The sequence below is a fragment of the Lepidochelys kempii genome, chromosome 3 (assembly GCF_965140265.1).
Source record: "Lepidochelys kempii isolate rLepKem1 chromosome 3, rLepKem1.hap2, whole genome shotgun sequence".
NCBI lineage: Eukaryota > Metazoa > Chordata > Testudines > Cheloniidae > Lepidochelys > Lepidochelys kempii.
The window spans coordinates 208,686,086-208,708,682 of record NC_133258.1 but is presented as its reverse complement, the minus strand read 5'-3'; the positions used below and the strand labels follow the sequence as shown (position 1 = coordinate 208,708,682).

At 44.4% G+C, this 22,597-nt stretch overlaps 1 protein-coding gene across 5 annotated transcripts in view; it reads right to left on the bottom strand.

Annotated features, from left to right (window-relative positions):
• Nucleotides 1-3,026: 3,026 nt before the first annotated feature.
• Nucleotides 3,027-22,597, bottom strand: part of ANAPC1 (anaphase promoting complex subunit 1) — a 65,711-nt gene continuing 46,140 nt past the window's right edge. For 4 of the 5 annotated variants that reach the window (XM_073339909.1, XM_073339912.1, XM_073339910.1 and 1 more), the window contains 18 exons: nucleotides 22,425-22,559; nucleotides 22,164-22,246; nucleotides 21,554-21,632; nucleotides 20,813-20,887; nucleotides 18,468-18,544; nucleotides 18,114-18,204; nucleotides 17,961-18,014; nucleotides 17,230-17,423; nucleotides 14,974-15,060; nucleotides 14,314-14,431; nucleotides 12,526-12,603; nucleotides 11,945-12,012; nucleotides 8,692-8,830; nucleotides 7,780-7,866; nucleotides 7,031-7,126; nucleotides 6,498-6,696; nucleotides 5,443-5,577; nucleotides 3,027-3,439 (listed from right to left, as the gene is read on the bottom strand). In XM_073339909.1, the coding sequence (XP_073196010.1) occupies nucleotides 3,324-3,439; nucleotides 5,443-5,577; nucleotides 6,498-6,696; nucleotides 7,031-7,126; nucleotides 7,780-7,866; nucleotides 8,692-8,830; nucleotides 11,945-12,012; nucleotides 12,526-12,603; nucleotides 14,314-14,431; nucleotides 14,974-15,060; nucleotides 17,230-17,423; nucleotides 17,961-18,014; nucleotides 18,114-18,204; nucleotides 18,468-18,544; nucleotides 20,813-20,887; nucleotides 21,554-21,632; nucleotides 22,164-22,246; nucleotides 22,425-22,559 (1,911 nt within the window). In that variant the 3' untranslated portion in view covers nucleotides 3,027-3,323. The remainder of the gene's footprint in view (nucleotides 3,440-5,442; nucleotides 5,578-6,497; nucleotides 6,697-7,030; nucleotides 7,127-7,779; nucleotides 7,867-8,691; nucleotides 8,831-11,944; nucleotides 12,013-12,525; nucleotides 12,604-14,313; nucleotides 14,432-14,973; nucleotides 15,061-17,229; nucleotides 17,424-17,960; nucleotides 18,015-18,113; nucleotides 18,205-18,467; nucleotides 18,545-20,812; nucleotides 20,888-21,553; nucleotides 21,633-22,163; nucleotides 22,247-22,424; nucleotides 22,560-22,597) is intronic. The other variant, XM_073339913.1, reaches the window with a different exon arrangement.

Here is a 22,597-nt window from a genome sequence, read left to right as displayed (position 1 = left end):
GGGCAGGGCTTCTGGCCTGGGGTGGGAGCAGTTTGCCCTGAACGCTCCCCCCACCCCGCAAACTTCTGTGCAGCCCTGAGCCCCGGTGAGGGGAAACCAAAGCAGGCCTTACCCGCAGTGCCACACCTGACCGACGGGCGTGGGCCGGGACAGCCTGAACTATAACCAGGCTGGAAACAACAGCCGCAGCTCCCCGGTACCAGCCCGATGGAAGGTGGGGGGCCCTGGGCCCATGTGAATGCACGTTCTGTGGCCCCTCCCTTGGGCTGCTCCCGTTGTGACGTCTCTGAAGCTAGCGTGGAGACGACGCCTTTGACAGGCCGCATGGGCTGCGCTGTCTGCTCCTGCTGCCCAGGGGAACACAGGGCTTCAACCCCCAACCCCGCAGGGAGCGAGGGGCTCCCCCCATCATCCTCGAGGTGGCGGTGTGAAGGGAGACCCCCGATGTCCAAACCCAGCGATGCTGCTGCATGTCACGTACCACCCAAACACAACCTTACCTCTACGCCCACAGGGCTGCCGGCACCTTGCTGAATTCTTTGGGGGAGCAGAGAATATTTGTCTCAGCTGCAGAAAGCCCCTTAATACAGCGCTTGCCTCCTTGGAGACGCAGATCCATGCAATCTCTGCCAACCAGCACCACGCACTCCCTGGACTGGTGTGGTGAGGGGCTCCGGGGGCTGTCCGAACAGGAGCGCTGCTTCAGGGCAGTGCCGGACCCAGGAAATGGACGTCTTTGTATAGGACAGATCAAACGCTGCGATCGTCTCAGGCCCTGGCTTTGATTCCTCGTGGGGTGTGTTTTCTTGTCACTGCCCTCCGACAGGATCTGTGGAGAGAGAGTGCCTTTCCGAGCGTTGGCGCTTGGGGTCGCACAGTGCCCGGGGCCTGCTGAGCACAGCACCCTCGCTCCAGCCCAGCAATGTTTTCTGGAAGGGCCCTTCTTCTGCTATACAGCATGTGAGCGAGCCTGGCTGGCCAGGGCCCAGCCACCGGCGGGCTCTACTCTCTCTGGCTCGGATAGCGAGTCTTTGCCAACAATATTGGACGTTGCTCTGAGTCTTAGGGAGCTTGGCCCAGGGATCGTCCCTGCCCACGGTGCTCCAGAAACAGCCCCACTGCAAAGGCCTGTGCATACGCAGGCTGTTGGAGCCACCATCTCAGTAGAGGAAAGTGCCTGGTCACTGCTGGCCATTAGTATGTGTTACCCCAGGCATCACCCTGGACCCAGACCCACCCAACCCCAGCCACCCTCCTGGAGAGGTTGCCCTTATGAGCTTCCAGCTGTTATCTGTATGCCTCACCCAAGCCACACCCTCATCTCCCCACTCCTCTCCTGGTGCTGGGCAGCGTTATCCCCTTTGGACAGAGGGGGACTGGAGGCCCAGAGACATGAACTGACTTGTCCAAGGTCACACGGGGAGTGTGTGGAAGAGCCAAGAACCAAACCCTGGCTGCGTGGATTGATGTCAATCATGATTTAAGTCATCAAGTGGAAAGCCTCAATTTAAATCATCAATTTAGTCAACTGTTCCATTTGCTAAAGAAAGGTGCATTCTCATTGGTTGATAGAACCATAAAAACATGTTGACTTGCAACTAAACAGAGCCTCGATGTCTTTTTGCTACCTACAAAGATTCTCTATAACTATATACACAAGTAATTATATGGCTTAATATTTTCAGATTAATTGTATATTTTAGTATGTTAAAATGGTGAATGAAATACTACTTATTGACTAGATAATTAACTTTTTGCTCAGGGATGTGTGTCACACTGCACTAGGATGGCAAATGGAATTCAAACAATTAAATTCAGATTTCATTTTAAACAGGTTTTTAAAAAGTAAAAAATAGAAATTTTTTTTCCAGTAAAATCTGACAACTTTTCTCCACACTGAAGGCTGGTCTCCAGCTAGTGACCCCACAGGCCATCCTCCTTTCTGGCAGTGATGAGGGGTTCTCAATACAGCCCTCAGAATGGTGACCCCCAGCCTTGTCCTCCCACCCCCTAGCCTGTTTTTTCCATGGTCCCTTGGAAGCTGCCATCTCCTCCAAGATCCAGGGCTGTCCTGTTACCCCTCCTCCAGCCATAACCCCTCTGCTCAGTTGTTGGTCAACAGCCAACAGCACTCCAGTGTGTGCTCCCCCACCTAAGGTGACCAGATGTCCTGATTTTGGGGTCTTTTTCTTATATGGGCTCCTATTACCCCCACCCCCTCTCCCGATTTTTCACATTTGCTGTCTGCTCACCCTACCCCACCCCTCCAACATTCCAGGCTCCATGTAGCAAGCCCCATTCTGGGAGAACTGAAGTACGGAGATGTGAGGCTGCCAATACTGTTGGCCTCAAATGCTCTAGTTTAGGGGACTTACCCAATCTTGCATAACCAGCCTGCAGCAAATCCACTGACTAGGTTCTGGTCTCATAGGTTCTGGGCCATTGCTCTTTCCGCAGCACCGACATCTTTCTGTCTGCAGCTTTTCCTCATTCACTGCACAGAAATTCCATCATGTGCAAACCATTGCCAGGGCCAGCACCTCTGCGTGTCAGAGGTGGGGGGGCAGGAATCGCAGAATGTCCAAATAGCCTAGCCAAGTACACAGATTCAGCCTCGTCGGAGAGGCGGCACAGCCCAGCGAGCAGGTTCTGCTCAGCACCAGTTGAAAAATGAAATTAAAATAATCTCATTTAAAAAAAGAAATTCAAAGTTGTCTTTGTTCTGCTGGGCTCGAAATGGTCCCATCTTGTTTTTTTTTTTTTAAAAGTGTTTTAGAAAAAAGATTCGATTTTTGAAAATGGCAGAAGAAAGGGAAGCAACAGGCAGTATATGAATGTGATGGCGTACGACTCATCTTTACAGTTTCCATCCAGCTGTCCAAGACGGAAAGCGGAGGTTGAGGCCTACTGCTCCTGAATGCCTTCCCTGTAAAAAGCCCATTTCTATCTCCTTAAAGACGGTTTTAAAAGTGCCAAAGGCTCAGGATACTGGGTGGTGAGCACATGAGGTGACCAATTGCTTCCAGATCGGTTATTTTCATGACTCGCCACAAGGCTTTTTTGTAAACAAACTTTATTTAGAAAAGTAAAGGATTAATTCGTTGTATGCAGGTACCCTTCACTGAAACAACAATACATACAAAGCTCTCTGTCACAGTCAAAACATCTACGGGCAAGTGGAAGAGATGCTTGGGACATGGCCTGTGAAGTTACAACGTTAAGTTCCCTTCATCCATGTGTCTTTCAGATAACTTAAAACAACACTGTTGGCATTGGCTTTGGTCACTGTGTAAGGTTTGTGTTCTGGGTCTCCGTCTTGGCAGTCACAGCACCATTGACTGTGGATTTCCGAGCAGTAGAGGTGCAAGTCGCAGCAATGCACGAACTGGCATTTTCAGCCGCCTGAATTTCAAAAGCAGTTCAGAAAAGCTTACGCTCCCTAGTGAGACAAAAGCAGGAGAATGATTCTGTATCTGGAGAACGCTTGCATGCTGAAACAGTTAACAGTGTTGGAAATGTAATATCACTGCTGTTCAGTGCAGTAAGGATGCATGTCTTTGGTGGAGTATCCATCTACTCAATATTCCAAACGCGCACACCCAAAATGGATAGTCTATGAACAGTAAACTTTGGCAATTTTTAGTTTAAGTTTGCATTAACAATTAGGAAAGGACTCAGAAAGGAATCCCTGTGTGTGTTGGTGAAGGACACTTAAGACTCGAACAGCAACACAGAAATCAAACAGAAAACTGGGTATCCAATCACCTAAGCAGGGAAACAGAAACTGACGACACACAAAGGAAATGAACTAAAACATTCTACTCAGCTGAGGTGTTATTTGTAGGTACAAAATTCAGGGGGATGTGGGAATGGGTTTTTCTTTCAATTGATGGTATCCCCACCCAAATGCTCCTTTAGGCCTGACCTTGCACATCAAGTTTCGTTACTCTCTCACTCTCCTGCCTCTGTATTCTTTTGAGTGTCTTTTTAAAAAAAAAAAAAAAGACAAAAACACAACCAACTCTCTCCCCAGCTTTTCAAAATGCCCTCCCACACTGGAAGGGTTGGCTGATCCTTATTTGTTCCACGCCGCCCACCCAACAGCCCGGCTACCTCCCCTGGTGGAGAGGTTGGCGTTTTATTTTCTATTTTGCCATCACCATTTGAGTAAGGAACACAAGCTTGGTAACTCCTGACAGCCTAGCAATTCTGTATGCTTCTCACAATGTTTGTGCTCAAACGCCAGGCCCGACCTGGCAGCTCTGTGTGTGGAGAAAGAAGAAATGAAGTGATATGTATGTGCAAAGTAGCCTCAGTGATGTTCACCGAACAAGCCAGTTATAAAAGCTTCTTCTAGAGAAGTGAGCAGATGGAGGCAACCCCCAAGAGTGTGAGCAACAACTCTGAAGAAAAAAAAACAAAACAAAAAAACCACAGAATGCCCCAAAAACAGGAAGGCTATAAGAAGGGCACCCTACAAACACCTACAGATTTCCAGCTCTTGTGAGACTTTCTTTCCTGGTAAGTGGTGTTTTTCTTACAGCCCCAGCTCCCTGAATGCTGTTGTTACAGGGGAGTGTCTGCTTTCCTTTAAAAGTGGTCATGTTCTGGACCCTGTGGTTGGGGGAAAAGCTGAAAAACGTGACCCGAGAAGCTCAAATCCCAGAAAGCAGAAGAGCCAACACTGATTGTTTTTTAAAATCTCATTGGGGGGGGAGGTGGAGCCTGATTTTTGAGCAGCTGGGTTTAGAACAGTGCATCTAGGAAAGCAACAGTGCGAAGGCATTCTCTTTGTCCTTCCCATAATTGGGTCAGCAGGAAACATCACCTAGACCAGGCTTGTGAGGATGGGACGGCTCTGAGCATCAGCCTATCATGGTGGGGAATTCAATAGAGGCCATGGAATGAAATTTCCCTACCTTCCTGACCAAACAGGTTGCCACTAGGAGAGCAGGTCCTCTCTCCAGAACCACCTAGGTGCTCAAAGGAAAGATGAGCAACGATGTTCAGGACAAAGCTAGAGTAATAAAGGGGAGCAGAGGAATGCAGTCTGTCTGATCTTGTCCACTGCCTTTGGAAACGTCACTACCTCCAGGTGCAAGGTGCCATGAATCCTTTGGTGCACTGAAGGTCCCTGGTTGAGTGCTAAGGGAACAAGGCCTCATATCCTTATCCATATCAACCTGGAGAAAAGCCAGGATGTCTACTGAAGAGCAGTGGCTAAGGCTGATATCTTTAATCCCCCATCATGTCCCTATGGCTAAGGGCCCTGCTCATCACATAAAGGTCCAAGAAAAGTCACAAGAAAAGAAAATACTTGCACAGGGGTAAAAAAAAAAAATATCTACACTGTAGCAACAACTTAACACATGAGGTAAACGTGAAAGGTCAAACTTATAGTAATAGTACGCCCAATCCAACCCAGCACGGCCATAACCTTACCTTCTAAGCCGCCTGCTGAGAGCTGCCCTGGGGTGGGGACTGAGTGGTAAACGAGGAAGCAGGCCAGCATACTTAACTGAGATTCTTCAGTAGGCTGCCCGCTTAGGTAGGAGTGCAGCGAGACGTCCCCGCCAGCTGTAACATACAAGGGAGTCTGCTGAGATTCAGGGACTATCTTCTCATTTGTTGAGAGAACAGAACACAGAGAGGCATTGGAGTGGGACATTGCTCCCTGCCACATGGGTTTGTTGGAAGGATCTCCCCCCAGCACCGACTACCAAGGCCAGGGCTTTGTCTTGTAGCAGCTCTTCATTCAAGGACTACCACCATGCCATTCTTCAAACCTAATCCCCACCTCGCTCTCCACTTCACTTTGCCTGGGCTCACAGGACATCACTGCCCCTCGGAACATTAAGGAAGTCTGAGTCATCTCCTGCATTAACCCAAACTTTCCACACAAGGAAGCAGTCACACAGAGCCCTCAGGGTATCGCATACAAACGCTACGTTAAAGCGTGCCAGTTGGAACACAATGCTCTCAGAAGGTGCGTACTTGGGACACCAGGTAATTACACAAAATGCAACACACCTAGAGAGAGAAGTGCAGACACATATTGCTGTTCTACACAATACACACTACATGGGGCCTCCCATGACACAGGTAACCAGATTTTGGAGACTATTCTAAAATTCCAGTGGTGGCAGCAGCTCAGAGCACCAGCTCAGCTTTTAAGGCTACCTGGTTTTGTGCAAATACTTAAGAAAAAAAAAATCACAAAAATCAGCTACAATTCCTTATCTTGATTACCTGAAGGAGGCCATTCACTCTTATAAATTGGCCAATCAGCAGATAAACAGCATTCAAACATGAGCCATCTGTTCTTTATTTCCCCTCCCCCACCTGCACTAAAAACCAAAAAAAACCCCAGCTGATGGGCAAGATACCAACGAAGCCTGATTCCCAGAAGCTGTACCGCAGGGTGTCAGATCTCTCTCAGTGCAGGGTCACAGACTCACACCCAAAATGTGGCACTATACTCATGCTGCTCTCTTTACCTTGTAGCCACTGGTCCAAAGTATTATCAATAGTGCACTTCATCACAGGCAGAAATTCAGAGTTCATGAAGAGCCCTCGGTTTGGATTTCTCCTCACCCTCTCCTGGTGGCTTCTGGAGCTGAAAAATTCTAATACCAGCTTTATCTGCCACAGTTCAAAGGTCTCAGACATTTCTTTTCTCTCTAATATCCTCACGGCCTAACAGGAGAGAAAACACAAAGATATTCTGTGAACTTGATCTGTACTAGAAAAGAAACATCCCCCCCTCATAACTGCAAAATAACTGAACTTCCCTCCCTCAGTGTGTAATCTAAAAAAACCAGACTACCCTCTCCTGATCTTTATCACCTCATTAGGTTATTTTTCAATTGCTCTCTTGAAATCTTAGAAAGCTGTCAGTAAACCTGTGATGACAGAGCAATTTCCCATTTCTGGTACCCATGATACGTATGAAAGGAGTGAGACTGACATGATACCCTTCTGCAGAGTCAGTGCTGTTAAGGATTTAAAAAATGAACACTGTTCACTCTACCTGATCTATTGCTATGTATGCAGGCAGCATCTCCGGATTCTCTCGAGTAACACACTCATAAAGAATAGATGAGAAGAGGTCCAATATTTCCTGTTTCTGATAAAAGACATGCCTTTCACAGAGTGCACACTGTTCGTATAATTTATTACAAGTTCTCTTACATTGCTCACGTTGGCTTCTGTTACGGTTAATCCCCCACATTATCTGCTGTAATTCATCTTATGGAAAGAGTTGTGTCCCTGTGTATTTATTCATTAAAAGAATGCAAAATGTAGTTAGATTTTTCTCCCTCCCTTAGTATTTTGGAAGGCTAGTCTCCAATTTCATTCTGCACGAAGAGAAGACATAGTCTTCATTCACAAGACAACTTTAGTGGCTGCCCTAAATAATATCAGTAACCTACTTTATCTCAGTATTCAGTAGATATACCTTGTACAAACCATAGGGAATTCAGGGAATATAATTGTGAGGTTAAACAGTGGCAGAAGGTTATAGTGAAAAGCTTTTTAAGTGCAGGTACCATAGTTCTATTTTGTGTTTCTATTTTTGTGTATTCTTTTTTATGTAATGCCATTTTGTTCTATATAGCAAACTCCTCCAAGGAGCAAGGCTTTTCAGAACAATTTTTCTTGCATTACTGAATTAGCTCTGCTGTCTGCAACTTAACATTCATTTTCTGAATTTTATTTATGAAAACAAGAAAAGAAACCATTCTTCTGAGCAATATCCCACATATAGGCAATGTGTACCTGACCCATGTTCACAGCTGGTTTGCAGAAATAGTCAGCAAATGAAAGTAGTGCGGGATCAGAAGTGAAAGCAGAAATAGTTTCTGGCTAAAAAGAGGTAAAAATGCACACTTTAGATTAGGAATCTTTTGCTTTCATTGCATAGGTCAAACAATTTATACCCTCCCCTCCTTCCCTACTGTGATTCTCCAGAGCTCAGCTGCAGGTCATTGTAATCTACATGATTGATTTAATGGGCAAAATCAAAGTCTCATAACCTTTGCATCTGACCACTGGAAAAAGCTATGCCATTTATTTATTTAGAAAGTAAAGAGGCAGGGGTGGTGGTGTGGGTGCTCTTAAGACAGCCTGGCCCAGTGCTGTGTGGCAGCTGCTGGGCTAATTTTCCTAAAGCAATGCACTAATGCCATTTTTAAGAGAGATTTCAGCACTCCTGAAAAGTACTAGTTTGGCAGCACTCTGCCACTTGAAATGCTGAGTGAAACAGGTACAGACAGTGGCTGTACACATTTCTCAGCTGTACCCCAACGTGGCTTGCTCCACCCCTGCTCTGTAAAGGCCACTTCTAGAGGTGAAATTCCCCACTGACATGCCAATTCACTCTCTGGGCTCTGAAGACAGCAGTTTTGTGACATGGGCTCCTGGCCAGAGGGAATTGGACTGAACCCAGTAATTCACTTCCCACAGGCCAAATAGCTGTGAGATAGCAACAGCTTTTCATCACTACCCTCCTAGCCCATATTTGAACCCAGAAAGGCGGAAGGCTCAGGATCTCAACCACTCACTGCCCCAGTACGGTTCTCTCTCAGTTCCAGCACCATTCACGTGAGAACTTGTATGCAGAGCTGCCAGTAACCACAGTGGTCACATTACTGCTTTGTGCTCACTAGCTGAACAGTTAGATGATGCTACCTTGAACGTCCGAGTTTCAGAGTTCCTGTGAGTGACAGCCTGTGCTAACAAACTGCGCCAGCCCATTGGGTCCTCTTTGTACGAGAGCTGCCCAGCTCGCAGTTTTACATACAGGATGCCATCCTTAGAAAGGATCGACCTGAAAAAACAACAACATTTACCATTTTGAACTTATTTAAATCTCTTTCCATCCAGCTGTGGTACTGACACATGACATGGCAAACAGATATAGAAATAACTAGCAACCTAGTAACTTGTATGTGCTAATGTCCCTATCCAGGGATTTGCTTCCTCGTTATTTAGCTCCTGTATATGCACGTGCATGGGGAGATCTCGATTTCTCTGACATCCAACCACAGGAAGGCAATCGGGGGGGAGGGGAAGGGAGCAGCACTGGGAGAGCGAAGAGGAGTGCGCTTTTCCAGCATTACTGATCTATACAATATTATGAATTCCCTCTGAAGAAATTAATACCTTAATGGGTGGTTCAGCCCCCAAGCACTACCCCCTGAAAATGGCACCAGAGGGTTCCATTCACACGGCACCTCACTCGACAAAGAGTAGCGCCATGCATCAGTGCTTTGCTCCATTTTCCCTAGAGAACAGGCTCTTTCCTCTTACAGCAAGAGATGGCAACGCCAACAACCCGCTGTTCAGGAGCAACCCTACAGGTTAGGGTGAGCACCACATACGTGAAAACAGCTCAGAGCTTCGCTACTGCAAAGCAATTGAGTTTGTTCAGAAAAGTCCTTTACCTTATTTAGATTTGTATAAAAGGGCGCCTTATCCCTATGCTCTGGGATCCGTTACCCATAACTGTAAAAAACCCTGTCAAAAACACCACATCAACACCATCATGCAGCAGTAACCCATAACCAGGGAGCCAGGCAAATAAAGCTAAAACCAGTGTCCCCTGCAGCTCCACCCAGTCACCAGCCTCACAATTCCCCCCATTTTAAAGTTGCTAGGAGGGGGAGGAGGACCACTTTGCAGCATGTCCTGAATGCCATCAGTTTCGGGCTATTGTGGATCCAAGGGGGTTGCTAATTCCAAAGCTGGGAGCCCCCAGAGAGCATGTCCCGTTGGCAGCCCCCATGTTACCTGGGGCACTATGGTATGAGAAAGAGGGACTCTCAGGCAGACAGCTCCAAAGCTACTGGGGGAGTTACAGGTCAAAACCACCACCTTCAACCCCACCCCTAAACCCAAAAGGCAGCCAGTGTAGATTACACAGCACTGGCTGAATATGCTTCCGGTGAGATCCGCCCTTTTCCAAATGGGCCATCACATTCTACTCCAAACTGTGGGTGGTTTTATAGTCTCTCTCTCTACAGGGTGCGTTGCTGTATCTAACCTAATCTTGACTGTGTCATTTACATTAAATGAAATAGCAAAATTACTAGTGAAACATTCAAGTGTTCTTTTCATGCCACTCTAGCTTGCATGCGTCATTTACAGAATTTACAATTCCAGGCTGCTATCTATAATGCTAGGAATAATTTTACCTGTGATTCCTATATTCAGATACAGCAAGGAGTCCGGTGGCACGTTAAAGACTAATGGATTTATTTGGGCATAAGCTTTCATGAGTAAAAAACCCCACTTCTTCAGATGCATGGAGGGAAACTTACAGATGCAGGCATCATTATACGGACACATGAAGAGAAGGGAGTTACCTTACAAGTGGAGAACCAGTGTTTACAAGGCCAATACAGTCAGGGTGGATGTGGTCCACTCCCAATAATTGATGAGGAGGTGTCAATACCAAGAGAGGGAAAATTGCTTTTGTAGGGAGCCAGCCACTCCCAGTCCCTATTCAAGCCAAAATTAATGGTGTTAAATTTTCAAATGAATTGTATCTCTGCAGTTTCTCTTTGAAATCTGTTTTTGACTTTTTTTGTTGAAGGATGGCTACTTTTAAATCTGTTATTGAATGTCCAGGGAGATTGATGTGTTCTTCTACTGGCTTTTGTCTGGTACCATTCCTGATGTCTGATTTGTGTCCATTTATCCTTTTACGTTGAGACTGTCCAGTTTGGCCAATGTACATGGCAGAGGGGCATTGCTGGCACACGATGGCATATATCACATTGGTAGATGTGCGGGTGAACGAGCCCCTGATGGTGTGGCTGGGTCATCTGATGGTGTCACTAGAGTAGATATGGGGACAGAGAAGGCTACGGGGTTTGTTAGAGGGATTGGTTCCTGGGTTAGTGTTTCTGTGATGTGGTGTGTAGTTGCTGGTGAGTATTTGCTTCAGGTTTGGGGGGCTGTCTGTAAGCGAGGACTGGCCTGCCTTCCAAGGTCTGTGAGAGTGGGGGATCGTTTTCCAGGATAGGTTGTAGATCGTTGTTGATGTGCTGGAGAGGTTTTAGCTGGGGGCTGTACATGATGGCCAGTGGGTGTCCTGTTATTTTCCTTGTTGGGCCCGTCTTGTAGTATTCCAAAGTCACCTCTCCAGCACATCATCAGCGATCTACAACCTATCCTGGACTGAATTGGGCTTGTTAACACTGATTCTCCACTTGTAAGGTAATTCCCTTCCATTCATGTGTCAGTATATTTATGCCTGCATTTGTAATTTTCCCTCCATGCATCTGAAGTGGGATTTTTTACCCATAAAAGCTTATGCCCAAATAAATCTGTTAGTCTTTCATGTGCCACCGGATTCCTCGTTGTTTTTGTGGATATAGACTAACCGGCTACCCCTCTGATATTCAGATACGATTACTGTCCTTTACAATTGTCCAATGGATGTATTTAAATGTTAATCTGCATTAATTAGTACTGTGCACACTTCAGAAAAATATAATCTCTGGCACACTAGTAAGAGTTAGCTAGCCACTCTATCAGCAGTGTGCCATTTTCAAGGACAGAGGCAATGAGAAATCTCATCAATTACACACAAAACCCAAAACCTCCACATATTAAAAGTCGTTTCTAGCTGAGGTCCCCTGCCCATTTACCTTTCTCTTGGTTCTTTTTTTTTTTTTTTTAAATGAAAAACCCACAAAACAAGTGAAACTGACTATCCAGAGGAAGTGTGAAACTGACTACGCACAAAGGGCTGTCAAATGCACAAAAGTAGACAAACTGAAACGGAAGAATTTCTTTAATTTCTTTCAGCTATTGTAAATTTTAGGTGTTACTTCTAACTATAGGAGATAAAAAATTTCACAAGTTTACTTAAATGTTAAGGGACATTACCAAATTTAGTCAGTCAATCTAGATATATAGCATCAGGAATACTTACTTCAGCTGGTGTGTCCCCTTGCTTAAATCTATTAGTAGTTCCCAGTATCGCGGGCCTTTCACTCTGATCTGCCAATGTAAATGTTTTAATTACTAGTGAGGAGCATATCACTGATATGGAGGTAACAGGGACTGCAAAAACAAAAGAGCAATATAAATCTATTTCTACCCCGTTAGACGGGCAGATACTCCCTCCCAGCACCATCTGCTGTGTGTCACTGGAGACTCCAAGAGGACAGAAACTGGCCGTGTCCCCTGCAGAGGATGCCCGGGGGAATCCCCAGTGGGTGTAGAGGTAACAGGGACCACAGGCAGGATCAGGGGTAGGAAGGAACATGTAGGGGCATAACTATGCACTATGGCTATCCCACCAGTAGGAAATGGTCTCTGGGGGCCATTGTCAGCGGACATTGGCTAGAGCTAATCCCAGGCTGCTCTAACATGCACTGGGGCCAGGGCAACGAATCAGAGCCGTAACTAGGTCCCCAATAGCCACCCTCCTTTCTGCTCACTGAGTGAATCCTCACTGCATCACAGAATCTGGGCCAAAATGTACATTACTCAGTTGGAGCCCTGATTTACCTGCTTAAGTAAGTGAAGCTCTGGGAGGAGAGTTGGTGCCATCAATTCCTCTGTGGTTTCTTCATACCATTGCGTGCCCTTTAAACACCATCAACAGTCACGCGTTAATAAAAACAGCTTCAGTGCACAGTAACAGAAAGCATGCTAGTCTCCCAGTTACACCTCTATTCAGCCTGGCTGCACTGCAAGAACCTTGTATTTTCTATATCCATTTTCCCGGTGAAATGGGTGGCTTAATATTATCATTTATGTCACAAAGTGAGAGACACAAGGTAAGGGAGGTAACATTTTATTGGTGTAACATTCTGTTGGTGAAAGACAAGCTTTCAAGCTCCACCGAGCGCTGCTTCAGGTCTGTCACAAAATGTCTATGGGAAAACAGAGGATGGCAGCATGGCTGAGTCAACATGTGTAGCACCGTCGTCATGAGAAGGGGACATTTTTCAACCTAAACACCCACCTTTCAAAAATGAGCTACACGGCCCATAAGGGCAATCTTCCAAAGCAACAACAGGAGGTGCTTTCGCACGTCTGGTCAGATCACTACGGTCTCTGTAGTTCTCTTCTCCTAAAGGCTGGTAAGGCCTGTCCTTATACCCACAGGTTATCCCATGCCTAGGGCCCTACCAAATTCACGGCCCATTTTGGTCAATTTCATGGTCAAAGGATTTTAAAAATAGTAAGTTTCAGGATTTCAGACGTTTCAATCTGAAATTTCAGGGTGTTGTCACTGTAGGGTCCTGACCGAAAAGAGGGCTGTGGGAGGGTCACAAGGCTATTGTAGCAGGGTTGCAGTACTGCCATCCTGACTTCTGTGCCCCTGCTGGCGGCAGCCCTGCCTTCAGAGCGGGGCTGCCGGAGAGCGGTGGCTGCTGGCTGAGAGCCCAGCTCTGAAGGCAGCGTTGCCGCCAGCAGTATCACAGAAGTCAGGATGGCAGGGTGTGGTATTGCCACCCTTACTTTTGCGCTGCGGCCTTCAGAGCTGGGTGGCCAGAGCGTGGGAGTTGCTGGCCACGCTCCGGCCGCCCAGCTCTGAAGGCAGCAGCGCCGTCAGCAGCAGCACGTAAGTAAGGGTGGCACCACTGCACCCTCCTAACATAACCCTGCGACTCCAGCGTCTCCCCTGTTTGGGGAACATGGGTCTCCCCCAGGAAATCGGTAGAGTGTAGGGCAAAGGTACACAAAGGACCAAATTTCACAAGGAAAGACCACTTTCACGGTCTGTGACACGTTTATCACGGCTGTGAATTTGGTAGGGTCCTAACCATGCCACGTCACACTTCAGCTGTAGGAAGTTGTTTGATCCTGAATGTATCTTTCTACAACAGTCCATTGTGGAGGACGGGCACTCATCTCAAGAAGCGCCTAATGGGTGTAGCTGGGAGGAATGTTGAGTATCCTGTTTTCAAAGCATTGAGATTTTTAAAAGTCAGTTGGAGCAACCAACTTCCACTGACTCTGTGCCTTTGAAAATCTCCACGATATTTATACAGATAACTGGTACCCCAGATCAGTATCTGCACCGAGTTCTGTTGGACTTCCCTGTGCATTTCACTTGTCTTTGGTTCTACCCTCAAGGTGCTACTCAAAGCACTAGAAAAAAAGATATGGGTTGGGAGGAGTTCCTTCATTATTTGCCTAGACAATCTGGTTTGACTCCACTAGACCACTGAAAACAAAACCAGGATTGCAGGCCACAACGCTGAGATATGTATACACCCTGTACATGAAGTTTTGAATGAACTTCAAGCTTCACAGCCCCATGCCTCCCCACTTCGGATACATTACCTTATAGGTAACCTCTAGTAGCGTGTAACAAGGAGTGTTTGTATCCACATCAACAGGCACCAGGAGCCTTGGTTCTGCTGCCAGCACATACAGGTGCCGTAGGGCCTGAAGGTGATATCTGTTTATGGGAAATAAAGAATTTAGCACAATAGTGTTGCTAAAGAGAGGTCTCCAAACACCTGTGTGTGCTGGCAAGCTACACGAAGGGTAAGAGACATACAGAAGCTCTATTAGACTACAGTAAAACTTGTTGCAATATGTACATATATTCATTTACTGATTTTATAAAGACAGAGGGTTTCCTTAATAAGACAATATTTATTCGCTTTTAAATACATTTTTTTAAATTCCATAGAGAGATTTTATAGGTGAGCTTTCATTATAGAGCAAACTGTTATAGCCAAATTGTATTGACCAGGATGCAGTTTGTTAAAGAAATACAGAGTCATACCAGCATCTCTTCATTGATCTGATCATCACTGTCATCCTGTTCTTTACTTATTGCTCCATTTCTCACAACTATTTGAAAGCTGGCACTAGTTGCTTCAGCTCTAATCTCACTGTAGCCAAAAGGCTTTCAGAGCCTGAGTCCTGGATCATTTTTTGTGGAAGTACCACCTATTGTATGTTAGGAAGACACACACAATCGCTAGCCCTTACCTGTTGTCAGAACTGTGAACGGGGAAGTGAGGATACAGAGCACAAAGAAGAGCAGCAATCGAAGAATCTGACGTACTCAGGGAGTATCTGCAAAGAAACATCACCTGTTATCTTTCAGCACTGGTGACTCACCGAACTCTCGCATCCATTCCCAGTGTGTTCTCATGAGCCAGAAAACGGGAACTGCGGTAGCACAGTGCACGTATGTAATGAACTTCTATAAATATAAACATTAGCACAGTAAGCCAAATGCTTTATATGGATATAAAATGATAGATACTCTCAGATTTTAACTCCACTCAAGAAAGGCAGACGGATTTTGCTCAATGTAGACGCTAAAAGACACCACTGCATCTGTTCATATTAGGTTTCAGAGTAACAGCCGGGTTAGTCTGTATTCGCAAAAGGAAAAGGAGGACTTGTGGCACCTTAGAGACTAACCAATTTATTAGAGCATAAGCTTTCGTGAGCTACAGCTCACTTTGTAGCTCACGAAAGCTTATGCTCAAATAAATTGGTTAGTCTCTAAGGTGCCACAAGTCCTCCTTTTCTTTTTGTTCATATTAGGGAAGTTATCTGTGCAACCGTTAGGGATAAATATTTTTTTTAATGAAAATTTAACTCCTGCTCAAATTGAGAGCCTAAAGAGAGCTTCCAACTTGCCAATGGAGAAGTGGATTTTTTTCTTTAAGACCTGGACGAGGTCACAGTCACTTTGGTGCTACTATTCACCTTGTCCCATGTAAAACTAGGGAACACATTTAAAATGGGGAAAGAAATATTCATGCAGCAATCTTCCTGAGACATTCACTGTCATAGAATATTACTGACGTAATTAGTTTACCAAGATTCCAGAAAGGACTAGATGTTTATATGGATGGCAATACCATTTGCATTTACACAAGTTACAGCAGGTCAAAACGTGACAGAATTCCTGATGAGACTGGTTGCAGTGCGGGAGTCTGACCATGCCATCTGCACACTAGATTTCTTATGGGACAGATTTAACCTATGTGCAAGTGAAACACCAAATATCCACTATACGTTGATACAAAACAAGAATTGACTGTGATCATTTGATTGCAGTAAAATGAAGACTGTGTTCACACAGTCAAAAAGCCTAGACCGGAGGCAGTGTCACTGTCTAGATCACAGCTCAAAGGGAGTTCACTGTTGCATTCAGACACTTGCCCGCGTAGCATTACTGGGGGATTGGGCCTTTCGTGCGGTCTGGCTGCAGCATCAAGCAATAAAGGGAGACTCTTCCTTGGCCAGTGGGAGAAAGGGAAGGAGAGGAACCTGCACCTGGAAGCTCACTGAGCATGGGCAGGTGAGAAGACCATGCAACAGACAAGCCTGTGCTTTAACCCCACTCAGCCTCGCCCCAGAGCCCTGACAGCTGCAGTGGTGGCGAGCCAAGCTTGAAGAACCCACAGAGGCAGAGGATGGGAAGTTTTGTGCTCGACCAGGGAAGAGAGTTAAGGAGTGAAAACGGGATCCCAGGTAAGAGAATAAGTTTGGTGGGTGGGGACAGAAAGATGAGGGAAAAGAGGACCCTAAAAAAAGAAAACTAGAGATAAAAATGAACTTGAGACCCCGAAGAACCAGAAAAGGAACAGGACAGGGACCACTGAAGGCAGCATTTCCTGTTCATCCATGATACTACACTTTATGGTACCCCCAGGACAGAAAGGGAGACTGCAGAGAAGGGACAGGGGCAGCTTTCAGCAAAGGAAAATGGAAGGCAAGATTCCACAGGCCACGTGGTGGGCTAGAAAGTAGCACGGTAGCCCTGGCAGACCCAGCCAGGCATTCTGCAGGACGCGTGCAAACCAGCGCTTTAAAGCGTTGTTTTTAAACCCAAAACTTCTGCTGCATTAGTCACTCAAAGCAGCATCACCGGTGGGTTTGTAATCTAGTGTTTCTATCTACAAAAACTTTTCAGTTTTCCTTTAACCAGGAATTAAAACCATTGCACCAGCAATCATTTCTATTATTTGTGTCAGCTTTTCACTTATAAGGGCAGTCAAATTCCTGAGGGACGTACACTTCTGGAGTTCCAGTGAGCACGCATTATCAAAAAAGAAGAGATTTAAGTAGCCAAAGTGTAGAAAGCAATAAGAGAAAATCCACCAGAAGCTGTGCTGCTCTTCTCTAAACAGTCAGCATTCTTCTAGAGACATACCATCCTCGAGAAGCACGAGATAATTCGTAATACAAAGCAGGAAAAAGGCAGCTTTGGAAATAACGGGTTACCTTCCTCCTCCCAAAAAAAGAAGTCCAAGAGCCATGTGATGAGCCAGATGGAACCCATAGTTCATCTCTCCACCTGTCTTCTTATGCATGAAACGACAGAGCTGGAGGACCTTCAAGTTGCCAGAGCCCGCCATCACCATTGCAAGAGACAGCAGCACGACACTCAAACAAGTTTCAAGGTTATAGTGACCTGTCTTGAAGTATATGGGTGGGGGGGGAAGGGGAAGAGGAGGAGTAATTACACTTCTACACTCTTACATGTGCTTCTCACTAGATACAACGTACGACTCGCAATAGAATATTGCAGATTCTCATCTAAGAGGCCTCATTAGGAACCTTAATCTTACAGCCTCACTAACATACTCGAAAACTCACACTACAATGACCACCGGCACATCAGTACATGGAGGCACACCAGCTTCACACTTGACACTCCCCATTAGTTTACATTCTTCTACCCAGCCCACAAAGAAGGGACCATTTTCTTCATGACTATTCGGTCTATTCCCCAATGTTAGAAAAATCAGACAACACTGTTGTAGGGAAAAATACAAAAGGGTCACTAGCATCATTAATAATCCTGGTTTATTGAACTGACAGGTTGGTAGATATAGTCAGTAATGTGGGAACTAAACGTGACATTTTGTTTGCTTTGAAGCTTCAGTGAGTTTAATCAACATGCATTACATACCAGGGGTTCATTTTCGTTGAGAGAATCTAAAAGAACTTACTATTGAAGCTGTAGGTGCTGACAAACATTTCATGAAATCTTTTGCAAATTTAAACTGTAAAGAAGAGCAAAGAGAAACGCATGCTAAATACAGATATAGAGGACACAGTTGTTATCTTCAAAAAAAATCTCAAAAAACTACCCAGCCTCTTACCAAGCAGTTAAATGCAGCTAGGTTTTCTGAACCAGCAAATCGAAAACCCAATGACAAGCAGGCACCAGCAATGATGTAGACGTGAGCTTGCCTAAAAAACAACATAAACCGGAAACAGCTGATTTACTCAAATTAGGAAACGAAAAACAATGCTATCAAAGTGTCACAATGATTTTATAACCTTCTGGTTAACTAAAAGTGAGAATAAAGCCCAGAACAGTGACCAATAGACACTGGCATCTGCGTGAAGAGGTATACAACAGTCAGGTTCAGGGACATTCCTCAGATCTAAAATCTATTTTTGTACAATGTCTCCCAGCAATTCTGTCAGCCCTTTATCACCACATTACTTACGCCAGTGTCTCCAAATTCAGATCTTCTGATGAAGGCAATTCTGTTGCATGAAGGGATATACGGTTCTCTCTTATAATCTAGAGAAAGCATGGCAGATAAATAAATTGACGTATCTGTTAATTCCTGAGCCTTCCCAGGTTTCTGTGGTTTCACAAGTGATACAAGATACAAAGTTCATTTTACAGGATTATGCACTAAGCTTTTGCTCTACTACGACTACATTATAGTGCTTCAACTCTGACCCAGAAAGGCCAATATTTTGTAGTGAAACACCTTAATCTTCTAGTTAAGTTTGGAATGACAGTGAATCCTGCAAATCGCTAGAGTGTGCCAGAAGCATGCTATGATCATGTAAACAATCTAACCCATCAGGAAGTGGAGTACCTGACATGTTCAGAGCCTTTTAATCTGTTTGATCAAGATGATTTCAAGTTACTGTAGTAAGGGCCATGTTTGATCCCTGGTCTCAAGAAAGGTTTGGCACTCCTTTTTCAAAACACACAGTAAGGAAATTTGTTTAGTCAAGGCCGGATTTTAAACAGAGCACCCCTTTATCTGCCTTTTTTTTTACCTTAAAGAGACACTGAGGTAAAGTTGTTGGGGTTGGGGGAAGGGTGGGGGTTGGTAAATGCTTGCTCACATTACTAACACTTTGTTAAGATTGGGATCACACTGCACTCGGCTTACCCATACATAGTAATGACAATCTAATCTTACCCCATTTTATTGGCCAGTCAGATTTATTTTTTTTAAATCCTTTACAGTAATTGCACTGCCCATTCTGAGCTACTGATGAATAGCTAATGATTTTAACCTCTGGTTAAAGCTGTCAAAACCACCACTGATTGTGTCCATTCAACCAATGTATTATTATATAATCGCTCCCCAGCTTGGGGCTTGCTTGTGCCATTTAGGCAAAGCCCTTTCTTGCAGCAGGCAGAGTTTGGGGGACTCATCAATGGAAAAAGGAGAATTGGGGGAGGGGACGGGGGGAAAGTTAAGTTAATATCACAAGTAGTCTGTCAAAAGTTTGTATCTGGTGACGATCACACTTTCAACATGTCTCACTCACACTTTTTGGCCAAATGGTAGTTCCAGATCATGAAGGCAGAGACAACTAAGCTTATTTAATTCATTAGTTGAGGGGTGGGAGAAGGAAAGGAAAGGCTTTCTGTTCTGCTGCCCCCAGGAACCCAGGTCTGTTAACCCTCTCAGTCGTTTGCTTCAGGTGAGATCCACAGGAGGGGTGTGTGTAGGGTAGAAGGGAACTGGGGGAAGACACTGTGGAAAGAGGTATGGGAGCACAGCAGAACAGGGGCAGTAGAGGTGGGATGAAGGTTGCCAGCAGACTGGGAAGACAGTGGAAAAGCAATGTTAGGGAGTAGTGGAGCATGAAACATTCCATGCCTCCTGGAAACCTTAAAAGGCTTGTTGGGGTCCCTCTGTAAAACTTTATTAGGCTTGTCAGGATCCACCCCAAATACTCCCCAACCAACTGTTGATGGGTTCAGCTGTGGCCAGCACGAGCTTCCTGCTCTGTCTACTCCCACATTCTGACTATTTTTAAAAACTATGGAAATTCCAAAAGGAAAAAAAAACTTTAAAGTGATGTTCATGTTGAGTATGAATATCAATATAAATCTTGCCAAGAACATGGCTGTTAGCCCTACCCTGCTTCTAGCTTCTCCCCCAGTCCCTGCACCTCTCAGATTTTTAAATACCACACTTTCAAAGAAGGGAGGCTGGACATGTAAGGGGGCAGACTGGCTTTTGTTTTCGTACTTTCTAGTGTTCAGGTTTTTTGAAGTACCCCAAGTCACAAATATGCACTCTCAACATGAACTTCACTTTAATGAAGTTTTGTCTGATATTCTGCACATTACGATGCGTATACAAGTGTATCTATATACATACACATACACTTCAGTTTTAGCTGTATACAGCAGAACCTCAGTTACAAACACCAGAGTTACGAACTGACCAATTAACCACACACCTTATTTGGAACCGGAAGTACACAATCACGTAGCAGCATAGACGGAAAAAAAGGAACACAGTCCAGTGTTAAACGTAAACTACTTAAAAATAAAGGGAAAGCAGCATTTTTCTTCAGCATAGTAAAGTTTGAAAGCTGTATTAAGTCAACGTTCAGTTGTAAACACTATGGTGTTTGTAACTGAGGTTCTACCCTACCAAAACAAGAACTCTCACACCTCAAAAAAACATTACTGCTTACTGGATATAAGATTTTGTGAAGAGGGAAAGAAATAAACATCAAACTCCAACTTTTGTTTTCCAGGGAGGAGATGATTAGAGTGGCAAACACATTTAGCATAGGGACTTACTTGTGGTACATTACTATCAACCCACTTCGAATTGGGCAAAATGTCATCCCACAAAATCAAGCATCGAGCAAGCGTCTAAAAAAGTCAAAATGGGGTGGAGAAAAAAATAAAAAGCACAATATTAGTAAATAGCATCGGCAATGGTCTTTTTAACACACTAAATATATTAGGGGTGACAGGACAGAAAAATCACAGTATTGCATAGAGGCCTCTTACCTCCTCTTCTTTTAATCGGCAGATAAGCTCTTTTCTTGAGCAGTCTGAGAAAATTCAAATTCCATTTGGATACACAGGGACAGTGGGATATACTATTTCAATATATCAGCTAGCATACCTTTCGCAGGTAAATTTAGCTGAAATTGCATTGCAAATATGCAGTAGATGCCAATATCTTACAAATCATATATTGGTTTTCAAAATCAGCTGAATTAATCTGGGAAAAGTATAGAAGTTTGCTTAAAACTTTCCATTTTATTTAAAGCTATATAGAAAATATAACACTTGAATAATTGCTCTTGCTAAAAACAAAAGTCACATGACGTGGAAGTTGCAAACAAAATTATTGTCTGGAAGCAGATAGATTTGCTTTGGGGTGTAAGACTGGCATATCCATAACAGATTGTTATGAACATAGATATTCGAGAATGAGAGGTTTCTAAGTACAGGGTCATATATAGATTTTCAAAGTGCATTTCAATACCATTCTAATAAATGGTAAAATGAAACAAAATATAATCCTACCCTCAGCAAAAGAAATTCTGGTTTTACAAAGTCCAGCAAATACATTGTGTCCGGAGCTCGAAGCCAGTCAGCAATAGACCTATTTAAGCACAATAAGGTAAGTTACGTTTGTGTTACGTAATATACTTCAGCAATGTACCAAACTTATTGAACCATATATTGAGTCAATAATTAGCTACTTTATTATTGCTATTATTAGTTGACAGGAGAAGCATGTCTAGTGGTTAAAGCACAAGAGATCTACTTTCAACTCCCCTAACCAGTCGAAGGCAACACGGCCAGCATGATATTAACATCAAATGGGGATGCTACTTGCAAAAGGGTGCTGAGAGATACGTGTTAGTGTTTATACGCTCTGAGATTGCTGAGTGAAGAGGCCACAGAAGTGCAAAGTGTTATAAAAAAAATTGGTATTAGAGAAGATGGGGAAATGGATTATTCTTTTAAAATAATTAGCCCTGAAGAAAATAAGGGCTTGGATGCGATGATTACAGATGGTAGGTTTATTTGAAATAAATGTAGAAGACCCAAGGTAAAATTAAAATTATGCAGAAGTTTAAAAGCTGATTACAAGTTATAACAAATATTAAAGCCATGCTAAAGTCAATACCTGTTATTAGTCTTTAGGTAGATCATAGCTAATGCCAGAGTTGCCCCTGGACAAGTAACATCCACATTTATGGTATCTCCTTCCTGTCAAGATATAACATGTACTTTCAGTCCTGTTCACTACAAAGTTCTGTTTTACTAGTTATAAAAACTCAGAATTCACTTTGTGTATTTGAATGCAAACCCATGGTAATGTATAAGAGATCCCCCAGGCTACAGCAATTTCTCCTTAAATTAGCAGCAGTTCTCTAATAATGACTACCTTTATCTGATAACTTGGAGACTTGTGTTTCTCTCGGTGCATTCCTGCTTGGAAACGCTTATGACCTCCAACCATGTACTGATAAAGCTGCTCAGGGACATTGAGGTCAGACATGCCTATCAAGTTACTGCCATGCTGACAAAAGAGGGACAAACAAAAAAGATGAATCAGTC